This window comes from Zootoca vivipara, chromosome 13 (assembly GCF_965207765.1).
Source record: "Zootoca vivipara chromosome 13, rZooViv2.hap1.1, whole genome shotgun sequence".
In the NCBI taxonomy this organism is placed as follows: domain Eukaryota; kingdom Metazoa; phylum Chordata; class Lepidosauria; order Squamata; family Lacertidae; genus Zootoca; species Zootoca vivipara.
The window spans coordinates 24,484,128-24,496,461 of record NC_142596.1 but is presented as its reverse complement, the minus strand read 5'-3'; the positions used below and the strand labels follow the sequence as shown (position 1 = coordinate 24,496,461).

Below are 12,334 nucleotides of genomic sequence, written 5' to 3'. Positions count from 1 at the left end.
AATCGCACCCTGAAGCTCCGGACTCGGTTGTTGCCGCGCGATCCCCTCCCCGGCTTCTCTCCGGCTGCGTTTGGGTGCGCGCGTGGTTCTCCCCTTCTTTCCTCCCCTTCTCTGGAAAGCACATGGGTCTGTCAACAAGTCCTCTTCCAAGGAGGGAAACGTGCCAAGTCGCAGTAAATAAACCGACGACCGCGATCCGCCTGTTCTCTCCGCCTCCCTCGCCTCCTTCAGAGGCGCAACGGAGAGGCTGAGAGAGAGGCGCTTCTGGGCGAAGCACCAGCTCTTGCAGGAAGGAGCTGCGCTCGCCCTTCTGCCTAGGATAAATGCTTCTCCACATGATAAAATCACTCTCGCCTTCCTCCGCACCCTCTTTGTTTAAGAGCATCAGGAGCGCTGTGCTTTGGACCAGACCGAAATTTCGCCCTGGTGCTCTGATTCCAGCGCTGCCTAACGAGCCAGAGATGCCTCTGCAAAGCTCAGAAAGGAGCTGGGTTTTCTCTCTGGCGTCTTTCCCCAGCGTCTGGTATCCAGGGGTCTAGTGCCTCTTCACCGTGACTGGTAGCTATTGCCTGACCTGTCTTTGGTGTATTTATTTAATCTCGTTGACCAAAAAAGATAGTGGTTGTAGTAACTCAGTAGTAGATCATCTGTTTTGCGTGCAGAAGGATCCCAGGGCAAGGAGAACCTTTCTGGTTCGCTGCCAGCCAGTGTAGGCAGTACAGACCCAGGTGGAGCAATGGTCTGACTTGCTGTAAGTTCCCTTTCTCTGTTCCTAGGTCCTGTTGGGTCTTATGGCAAGGAGCAGTGTACATTGTTAATGCAGGGTTGAGCCATGGTTTTGCAGTTGCTTCCATTTGTTGTGTGTTAAGAACAGGTCATGTGGAGAGTGAGATTTCTCCCTGCACCAATGCTGTGGCGATGCTGGACGCCTCTGATTCCCAGAGACAGGGGGCCTCTGATTGCCACCAGGTCCTGGGGTTCAGCAGTTGGGGGTGGCTCTCTCTGTCTTGTCCCAGTGGACGTTCCCAGCATGTGATTGGCACTGTTGGGGACAGATTAGATGGACATTTGGTATGGTCCGATTTTGGTCAGTCCTTACTATCATGGGCTAGAAGCGGTTTGTGGAATATGTGGGTTGAGATTCCCTTTTAGTATGAAGTGGGGTGCAAGGGGGTGCGTGTCTTCAGTTTGCTGGAGGGAAAGTCCAGAGAACCCAATGGGTATGGAGGAGTCGGTGGGTCTTGTGAGTCCCACTCTCCCTTACTCCTTTCAAAACACGGAATTGCTGAAAAGGTTGTGGGGACCCCTCTTGAGTTTCAGGGACAAAGCAGGTGCCAATGGGGATGTGCTGGCTTTTTCTCCTTCTTACTGTTCTTATCTGGGATGGCAACATCCCGGTACAAATCAGGAGGCATCCATAGGAGCGCAATGGATGGTTAACTTTAAAGCATCAAGGAAACTTCAAATGCACAAGGGGCAAATGCACCAGGAGTGTTTCCTGAGAAAGGAAAGTGGCTCGAGACAGCAGAACTGGAAGGGGAAGCAAGGTGAACTCTTGAGATTACCCCAGCGTGGACCTTCATAAAGCCTCTTAGCTGGACTTTCTTTCCCCCCCCCCTCTTAGCTGGACTTTCAAGCTTGCCATCTAAACAGGATACTTCTCTCACTCCAGCTAATGTATATGGGTAATAGCAAATGGAGCGAGCTGGGATAATAGGGCATGCTTTTGTGTATGTAAACGGTATTGGTCCTGAAAACTCCCATGTTCATATGCTGAGCTGAACTATATTTTCTTACGTTTATTATATCCCACATCTTTCCTCCAAGCCATGTAAGGTGGTGCACACGCCCCCCCCCTCTCCTGTTTTATCCTTACAACAATCCTGTGAGATGGATTTTGCTGAGAGGCAGTGACTGGCCAAAGGTCATGCAGCGAGCTTCTTGGCCAAATGCGGGATTTGAACCCTGGTTTCCCAGGCCCTAGACCTGCTCTCTTACCACTATGCCACATTGGCATGCAGGGGGAGAGGGGCTGTTGTCTTTGTGTGCTGCTTTGCGGAGGTCTCTGGTTGGTTACTCTTGGAAAGATGTTAGGCTGTGCTGGCCTTTTTCTAGAGTTAGGAAGACCTTTTCTTGGTCGAAGTTGATGTGCTTGAAAAGATGTTGATGAGAAGACTAGGCATCTTGGGAGAAAAAGCCTCTACTACACATAATGTTTTTTTTCCTACCAGTTTCCAGAAGGATGTTCACTAACGTGTCTGCAGAAAAGCCACCTTTAAATTCATATTTTTTTAAAATAAAAACACAGTTGCAAAATGTTCTCCCAAGTGGGCCATGCCTCTTTTTCTGCATTGTTCCTTTGCATGCACCAGGGACGGGAAGGAAGATGAAGGCTGCAATTTTGTGCATGCTTACCTGCGAGTAAATCCATTGGAATTGGAGGGGCTTTCTTCTGAGCCAAGCAGGCATAGCACGGAGCCACTGATAGAGAAGGCAGTGAAATCACAAGCCATTGCACAAACGTGATTGCAGGATGGAAAGTTGGGCATGAGATTAGTGTTCCTTTCCTTATCCTCGAAAGCAGGAGGCTTTATTGCAATGTGTGGTTTTTACCTTTCAAGAAACTTGTTAGTTAACACCACCCGCCGGACTGAAGCAGAACAACAAAAACATTACAGGGATTTCCCCCTTGGAACTACTGAGCTGAAACCTTTGCCAATGATTGCAAGCATTTCCTCCTCCTGTTTGCCATCACCTCCCCCCAATTTATTTTTGCTGCCCAGCCTCCAAATTTATGTGAAGTGAATAGGCAAAGAGGAAGGGGACATTTAGGTCAGAAACTGGGAAAGTGGGAGGTTGCTGTGTCCCTTCTCCAACCCCAAAATTTCTTTTGGGAACTCCTACAGCACAATCATCACATGATCCATTGCTGCTGCTGGCTGTTCACACAGGAGGACAAGGCTACCAGTGGCTACTAGTCACTTTGGCCACTAGCCACAATGGCAATGTTCTTCCTCCACTGTCAGAGGCATTATGCAGGAGATCACAAGTGGGCAGAGTGCCCTTGTGCTCAGGTCCGGCTTGCAGGCTTTCCAGAGGCTCTGGTCAGCCACTGTGAGAACAAGATGCTGGATTAGATGGGCCAGTGGACTGATCCAGCAGGCTCTTAACTTTCTGAGAGCATGATCTGTGGACAGTTATGCACCTTGCAGATCAGGGGCAAAGCAGATGTTCTGTGCAAGCTCTGGATTCACCCTCTGGGATCTGTAGTTAAAAGGGTCACAGCCACTGCCTGCCGGAGTCTGCAATACTAGCCGAGGTGGGCAAATCGACTGAGCTCGTATCAGGCAGTTTCCTATGGTCTCCTGTAATGCTTTCCATGGTCTCTGCCTGCAAGCAGCTGGCAATCTAAATTCAAACAGTAGTAGTAGTAGTAGTAGTAGTAGTTGGGGGGGATGGGGAAGAGTAGCAAGGGATGCCTTCCCTGGAACAGGAGTGGAGAGCCTTTTCTAGCCTGAGGGCCACATTCCCCCCTGAGTAGCCTTTGAAGGGCCACATGCCATTGATGGGGAGGCCAAAGTGTGCAGAGCATCGAATGTGAATATTACTACTGTAGAGCAAGCTAGTTCCTACACACAAGGGGCATGATCGGAGTCCGAGGACAAATTCTAGCCAGGCAAAGACTCTGGGGGTGCAGGGCAGGGCCAGTGAGGGGTGTGGCCTGGGGAGAGTTCAAAGGGCTAGATAGAGAGGCCCAGAGGAGAGCTGCCTTTGACCTCTGAGCTCCCACTGCTGGTCTAAAAGAGACCAAGAGGGAAAGGAGGGTACCGTATTTTGTTCACTGGAGGTGAGATGCCTCTTAGGAAACGAATAATGAGAGCGATGAGGCTGTGGGTTTCAGCAAACGAAGGTCCCTAACACTTGCACCTCCAGCAGTCAAAGGTGAGCAGAGTGTGTATTGTGGCCCTTGTGAAGTACAAAGCACTGATTAACAAAATGCAATTAGGGAGCTCTGCTGTCATGATGTCAGGGCGGATAATAGTATGCAATTAAGATGATTGAAATAATGCTGATTCTTCTCTCTCTCCCCCCCTCCCCCAAATCTGACAATCTCTTGAAAGCTGAACCCTTCATAAATGCAAACCACCAGACAGCTAGATGGGTATTAGGAAGAGTAGAAAAACAACAGACAAACAATCCTGATTTTTGCAGGGGATGGTTTTGCTTTCTGAACTTCCTGAAGATTGTATCTCTTGTGGCTTAAAGGAATCGATGTATCCCTTGAGCTCATCGCCCAGTCCTCTTTGTATGAAATATTATTAATTTGTTGTGTGAAACTTAAAACACCAATGCCAGTTATACTCAAAGAAGTTACGGTGGAAGTTAAATGGGTGTTACTAACCTGCTTCTACTAGTTTTAATGGGTCTACTCTTGAGTAAAATGTGGGCTAGCCAACTGAAAGGTGCACTTTCAGCACTCCTCTTTCCAACAGCTTGTGAAAGTAGATCTTTAATGACTCCATTTTTCAGAAGAGACTGAACACTTGTCCATTGCATATTCTTGTGAATGCAGCATTTAAATGTCCTGTGTCCACATCAAGCTTTAACACTTGCCTTTGCTGGTTGTTGTGGCCTGAAGGAGGGAAACTGTGTGGTTGGATTGCATTATTATTGCATTATTCTCCTCCCACATTTGATTTGTGATTCATGCAGAGTCTCAGAACTCCACTGGTGGCAGCTCTAAGGTATTCCAAGTTGTTCCACCGGTGAACCAAGTTGTTTCATTCATGATTTTATTTGCATGCCATTTTTTTCTGCAAAAAAGAATCCTGCTCAAAGCGGCTTACAACAAAGAAAACAAGAATGCACCTCAAAACTAACCATTGCGAGAGAAAAATCATGATAACATAATAAAACAACAGCATCACGGCAAATATAACAATATTCAAAACCTCCCAGCATTTCATTACCGGAAATATAACAATATTGCATTAACAGCATTTCACCCCTTGGCAATAGGGAAAGTAACAGGGAAACTTGACAGTTTCAGTTTGGTCCTAGAAATGTTTCTGGCCTGCTGTTGCTCATAGCCCTTCTCCTGCAATGACTTACAAGGCTTCCACGGATGGATCAGAGTCTGGCATCCTGCTGTCACAGTGGCAAAGCAGACCCCTGTGGATCCTAGCAGCTGGTATTCAAATTTGGAAGGGAACTGGGAACCATTTCAGGTGTCAACATGTTTTGGGATGGCCCTGCTGCTGAGTCTCCACTGGCAGTGAGTTCCACAGGACAGGGCCTGCCACGCAAAAGACTCAGTCCCTAGTAAAGGTTGACCGAATCTCAGGGGCCTTGAAAGGAGCCACCAGAAATGCCCCATTGGAGGATCTCAGTAATTGAGTTGAAGGATAAAGGATCGGGAACGGGTAACTTGAAACACTAGGTTTACAACAGCTTGCAAGCCTTGACGCTATATATTTTAAAAATAAATCCAAAAAAACGTCTTTGTTTTGGGTGATGGACACCTTTTGTCTGCTGCCACAGAGCCCAGTCAGTTTTCAGGGACAAGAACAGGTTATGAGCTTCAGCCCCTGCTTGGTTAGAGCCCTAGAATTAAATCTTGTCATTTATATTTAACTAGGGCTTCACTTTTTAAATTATTCAAGGGTCTAAGCTTTCATTAATTCCTCTGCCTACATGGGCTTAGTTTTGTTTTTGATGTGGAATGGGATTGCTTTCACCTAAATTGGTGTAATACCCCCCTATATATCTCTCCTTCTCCCTGCTTAAACCACACACCGGGTATCATTTAACTAATAAAAAACGTTGACATGATATATGAAATTAAAGCTGGCGTTGGGCATACAAATGCATTTGAAAGTGCCGAGATTGGATCCGTGCTCATTTCTAATCAAAACAGCCAGCTTAACAAAAGGAAGGAGCAGATTGGTTCTCTAGCGTGTGAACCGAGCTGCGCTGGAAGTGAAAGAAAAGTGGATGGGAATGGGGTCAGCTGATTATTTACAGCAGCTGTTCCCCAACCTGGCGCCCTCTGGATGTTTTGGGCTACAGCTTCCATTGGCTGGGGCCATGGGAGTTGTACTTCAAAACCTCCTGAGGGAAGACTGGTTTACACGTTAACATTCCCGGGTTCGAGTGCAGCTCTCTGTTAGGGAAACAGATCTGCTCCTCCTTTTGGTCTGAGTATGTGATGCTTTTGAATTATGGAGGAGGAGGAGGAGGAGGAGAAGACGCTTGAGAGTCCCATGGACTGCAAGAAGATCAAACCTATCCATTCTGAAGGAAATCAGCCCTGCGTTCTCACTGGAAGGACAGATCCAGAAGCTGAGGCACCAATACTTTGGCCACCTCATGAGAAGAGAAGACTCCCTGGAAAAGACCCTGATGTTGGGACAGATGGAGGGCACAAGGAGAAGGGGATGACTGAGGACGAGATGGTTGGACAGTGTTCTCGAAGATACCAACATGAGTCTGACCAAACTGTGGGAGGCAGTGGAAGACAGGAGTGCCTGGTGTGCTCTGGTCCATGGGGTCACGAAGAGTCAGACACGACTAAACAACAACAACAACAACAAAGTGGGCATGCAGTGAATGAGTGAGCAAAAGTGCTGCTTTTGGTGTTTGGTGCTGTTTTTCTGGTGCATTTCCGAGGAACAAAATTCCTTTTCTGCGTTTCTCTCTTTCTAGTCTTTCTTTACTCTTGCTTTTGTTCTCATGAGCCCCCTTTCCCCTTGGAACCCAAAGTCAACTCAGCTGTCCGCCATTCTGCCTTTGGAAGTGGCTGTGCATCAAGACTGTCTTCTTTTATGCCATCCCCACCGGGCTTTCTGATCCATACCAGCTCCTTTGCGTGGCATGGAGAGATCAAAGGAAGCTGGCTTTATTGCCATGGCACAGTGGCTGCTGTTGGGATGGTCTGTATCTTGTTCCCATGGTAGGCACTGCTGGATTGGGCCTTCCCCATTCCACCAGCCCCGAGGAACAGCTTGTCCAAGCAGATCCACGTGCCGGATTTTCCTTGAGCGGAGCCCCCGGCGTCCAGCAAAGTTGAAGGTTGGAAGCTTCAGGTCAGATATTCAAGAAATCCTGCGAAAGAGAACCATAAAACAAATATAAAACAGATCAGAAACATCAGAACCGAAAGCAATTATTGTAGCAACAGTAAAACTAGCAGTAGATATAAAATCAGTCAGCAGGATGTGAGGCTGACTGCTTGTCAGGAGTATGGGCAGGAGTCAGGCTCTGGGGCCTGTAGTGCTTTGCAGGACTGGGGCCTGCCTCGGCTTGTGCTGGAGAAGCAAGGAGTGGCCACTCAGGTGAAGACCTCAGCTTGTGCTGGAGAGGCAAGGAGTGGTCACTCAGGTGAGGCCACTTGATACCTCACTGCACCTGGTGGCAGGAGCTGGGAGGGATAAAAGCTCAGCATTTCCCTTCAGCTCTTGGCCACAGCAATGCTACCCCTGCCTGGTTGCCTCTGGCCTCTTGCTCCTTGGGCCTTTGCCTTGCCGACGCCTTGCTCCTTGACTCCCAGACCTTCGCCTCTGCCTTACTCCTTGACCCTGCGACTGCCTTTTGCTGGACCCTCAGCCCTGCACCTGTTCCTGCTTCTACATCACCATCTTGCCTCTGGTCCTGACGTCCTCAGTCAGGGCTTCAATCGCCCGCCGACCGGACCGTGACACTGCTAAGTCTGGCAGCTTTAACAGAGGATTAGATTAATTCTTGAAGGACATGGCTATCAGTGGCTACTAGCCACAATCATTATTCTCTGTTACCTCTACTCTCGGAGATACTAGCCCTCTGAATACCAGTTGCTGGGAAGTTCACCAGGCACCTAGTTTATAAAGCTGAGTTTCTAACACTGGCCCCGGAGAGTGCTGTGGCCTTCATATCTCCGCAGATACAGATTCTGGATGGTCATTGTGAGAACAGGATTCCGGACTAAATGGGCCATTAGCCCGATTTCACAGCCAGGCTCACCTTATGCTTTCCCCATCTTTGCAGTCTCTAGTAGGACTTTCCTAGTGTGTGGTGTTTCCACTGCAACTTGAAGTTAATTATTGGGCTGGTTGTTGGGGTGTATGTGTGAATGTGCCTTTTAAATACATAGTGTAGTGGTTCGGGTGTCTGAGTAGGACCCGGGAGACCAGGGGTCAAATGCCTGCTTGGTCACAAAGCTCGCTGGGTGACCTTGGGCCAGTCACTGTGTCTCAGCCTCACCTACCTCACAGGGTTGTTGTGGGGATTAAATGAGGAGGGCGAGAACTGTGTATGTTGCCCCGAGCAACTTGGAGGAAAAGGTGGTGTATATAAATGCAATCAATATGTAAGCTTTAGTTGGGAAGGGGACAGGAATATTCAAGCCCCAACGGCTATTTCCTCTTCACACTCTTATTTCCATTTACTGAACAATACCATTGTTAGTATCCTGTAGCAAGTCAAGTTCTCTATGGACTATAAACATCTGTTAAGTCGAAATGATTAGGGGGTTTGTGCGTGAAAGAGTCAGTTCGGAATTACTTCAGTCTCACGAACTGGTCTGAACTTTACTGGAGTTCTTTTTTTCTTAAAAAAACTTTACAGAGTTTTTAAAAAACCAATAAATTATGTAGCATGGCTCATGAAAAAGCTTGTCCTTGGCCAGTCAACCCAAAAGAGTCTAGAAAGTTTTGGTTTTGCAGGAGGATAAAAATAATTGTTTTCATGTGTTTCGCAAGCCCGTAAAAGCAACAGGGCAGGAAGTGAGCGGGCCCATAATTGCACTTTCAAAGAAAGAGAGGCAGAGAGGGACTGGCCAATGGCCCCTCCTGGAGGAGGCTCAGCCATGTTCCCCAGGGCAGCCTCAGCTTAAGAGCTGAGGTAGCTTCAGTGCAGGTTTCCAACAGAATATATTGGGAAGCATTAATGCTATGCTGCTTAGTGCTAGTATGTCCTTTGTTTGGAGTGTGGAAGGGTCTTTGACTCAGCGCTTTGAGTGCAAAAATTCTCTGGTTCAATCCTTGGTCTCTCCAAGTAGGAAAGACCCCTTCCCCAAACCCTGGTGTTCAGGGAGGGGTTTACATTGTAGCCATCTGCTAAAATGGAGTTTCTCTTCCATTGTTTCCATTGAGGTTTCCATCCAGACCTGCAATGGATCAGGAAGGGCTGTGCATTGGAATCCCACCGCCAAATCAAGGGGAGAAACACTCCCTTTTAGAAGCCCCAGCTTCGGGACTTCAAAGTGCCTTGCGTGTGATTTCATGGGACTGATAGGTGGGCAGCCCCACCCACCTGTCCGATTTGGCCCTACGAGGCTGATCCTGATGAAGATGTGGCCCTCAGAGATGAAAAGGTTTCCAATTCCTACTCGTACTGTAAAGCAAGGCCCTAGAAGAGGGTTGCTCACAGCAAACCCAACCCCAAAAGCCTTCAAGCGAGTCTTCAGAACATGGATTAGATACTAGACCAAGGATGGCGAACTTCAGGCATGCAGGATCTCCTTTGTTTGCTTGTTTCTCACTAGAATCCGGAGGCCACCGATCACAGCCAGGTGCAAAAAGGCCAATGTGGTGTAGTGGTTAGAGTGTTTTGTGACTATGACCTGGGAGACCAGGATTCAAATTCCCACTTGGCCATCAAGCTTGCTGGGTGACCTTTGGCCGGGCACGCCTCTTCGTCTGAGCTCCCTCATAGGGTGGTTGTGAGAGTAAAAGAGGGAGAGCCATGTACACTATCTTCAGCTCCTAGGTGGAAAGTAAATCCTATATAATAAAGTCCCTGTGTCTCTGCGTCCAGTCCCTGTGTCCCTGTGTCCGCGCTAATGCGCATGTGCCCCACGCACGCGCGTTCTTCCCCCCCAACCCTCTGCCTCCCATTCCCCTGCAGCGGCGGACCAAGATGGCGGCATCGGGCTCCGGAGCCTGATGCCGCCATCTTGGTCCGTCGTCGCAGCCTCCTGACAACCCTACCTGGCCCGTGGGAGGAGCGGCGGGGCTGCGGCCTTCCTTCCCTCTCTGCGGTCGGCCGCGGGACATGATGGGAGAGCGCTTTGTTTAATTGCGTTTCTGGCGCCCCCCCGCGGCCGAGTGCAGAAAGGGAGGGAAGGCCGCGGCCCCGTCGCACCTCTAGTGCCCGTTTTCTTAATGGGCTGAATGAGACTAGTGTAGTAATAAGGGAAGGAAGGAAGGAAGGAAGGAAGGAAGGAAGGAAGGAAGGAAGGAAGGAAGGAAGACAAAGTGGTTTAGTTAAGAATTAAGGAGTTTGTGATGATGATTATGATGATGGTGATAATTTTATTATTTATATGCCATCCATCTGAATGGGTTGCCCCAGCCATTCTGGGTGGCTCCCAACAAAATATTAAAAACACTATAAAACCTCAAACGTTAAAAACTTCCCTGTACAACAGGGCTGCCTTCAGATGTCTTCTAAAAGTCATACAGCTGTGTATCTGTTTGACATCTGATGGGAGGGCGTTCCATAGGATGGGATAATGATATAATAATGTAATAGATATGAGGATCAGTACCAGAACCAAGCACACTGGTCCTTTTGAACCTAAACTCATGTTCTTCTCCCTCTCCTCACCACCCTGTGCTTTTTAAAAAGAAATAAAGAAGCTTTCTACCGGTAGTTGCAATCGCTAGAGATTAGGAGTCAGAACCGCATGCTGATCTACTGTGAATCACTCGGAGATCTCCCAGTAGATCCCAGTATGCTCCCTGCTCATTCCCCCCCCCCAATGTTAGACAGTGCAAGGACTGATTCCTTACGGTAGCTGTAAATAGATTTCATATGACCAAACCTCTCACGGTGCCCCTCTATGGAATCCCTGATTGAGCCTCCTGTAGCTTTGCAGAAAAAAAAGGGAAAGGGTCAGAGCTAGTTTGATCTCTTTCTGGCTGTCTCCTTAGAGCGCCCTCCCCCCCCCCAAATTCCTTCCTGTTTCCCCTTAGCAATTGTATTTGGAGTGCTAACACCTGGGAAGGCTTCAGCTTAGTTTTGGAGCATCTGAAAAATATTAGGAGGGGTTGCTCTTTTTTTTTATATAAAAAAAAGCAATGGTGGGTTCTGCATTTACGGTGGCTTCCCTCCTGAAGCAACCCCCCCCCAATTGTCATTGTGGGGGAGGAGATAAGATTCCGGGAGTCTGGTAACCCATTCACAACACAACCCTTTGCAGGTTTACTCAGAAGTAAGCCCCCACCATGTTCAATGGGGCTTACTCCCAGGTGTGGGCAATATCATAATAATAATAATAATAATAGTAGTAATAATAATAATAATAAATAATATTTATACCCTGCCCATCTGGCTGGGTTTCCCCAGCCACTCTGGGCGTCTTACAACAGAAAAATGAAATAAAACAGTTAAACATTAAAAGCCTCCCTAAACACCAACCTTGATACTGTGTAGTGGTAGCTGGTGCTGTTCAGGTTGTGGAAAGGAACGGCAGATGCCCAGTTAAAAGCGAGGGTTGGAAGATGGGGAAAACAATAACTTCAGAGTGCATTGAAAAGCTCTCATTCACCCCCAAGCCTCCTCCCCCCCTTTCCCTCTCTCTGCAAGATAAATCTGGGAGTTCAGCCTTTGCACTGCTAATTGTTTTCTCTCTGATCAAATATTTTTTGGTTAAATAACTGTTTGTGTCGCCACACATCATATTGTTGGGGGAGATATGAAATGTTTCTCGTAGGAGAACTGGCAGAGAGGGGGAGTTTTCTGTCTTGAAGTTTTCCCTCCTCCATTGTGACATTGTCAATTACATTTTCCTGGCTCCCACCCTCCTTTCCTTTGCCATAATAAAAGGTAAAAGCGATTTAAAAGGAGGGAGAGAAAATTCCCCTGACAAAGCCCCAGCTGGAGTGGAGATGAGCAAGAACTTAATTTACTGGTGAAGAATCTCCCAGTTATTTAAGAAGCCAACTTAGCATAGGAGGCTACAGCCCTGGGTTAGAGTTAGACCCATTTAAACTTGCTTGGGCTTACTTCTGAGCCCAGCTGTATTGGGCTCAGGTGTATATAGCACAACTGTATATAACACAACTGTATTAAATTATTGCAGTGTTGCACACCCTGTTTTGAAAAGGCTTCCTTCACATCTGTCTTCCCATCCACCTGCCTTGGGGCTCTGGCACCATGATATTAGATTTGATAGGCATCCAAGATGTGAATAGGGTTATATTAGGAAATTAGCCGCAATTATTTTCTTTCCCCCTCCAGCAAAGTGAATGGAGGCCTTTTCCTCCTCCTCCATTAATTGTGTAATCGTATTTACAATTGCCTTAAACAAAGAAGAAGGAGGAGGAGGAGGAGGAGGAGTGGAAATCCACCTCCA

The 12,334-nt window shown here is 47.8% G+C and overlaps 1 protein-coding gene across 1 annotated transcript in view; it reads left to right on the top strand.

The window, feature by feature from the left end:
• The window catches only part of IGDCC3 (immunoglobulin superfamily DCC subclass member 3), a 108,109-nt gene that overhangs the window by 3,262 nt on the left and 92,513 nt on the right, over window positions 1–12,334 (top strand). The window contains exon 4 of the mRNA XM_088657250.1: window positions 777–781. Coding sequence (XP_088513376.1) covers window positions 777–781 — 5 coding nt within the window. The remainder of the gene's footprint in view (window positions 1–776; window positions 782–12,334) is intronic.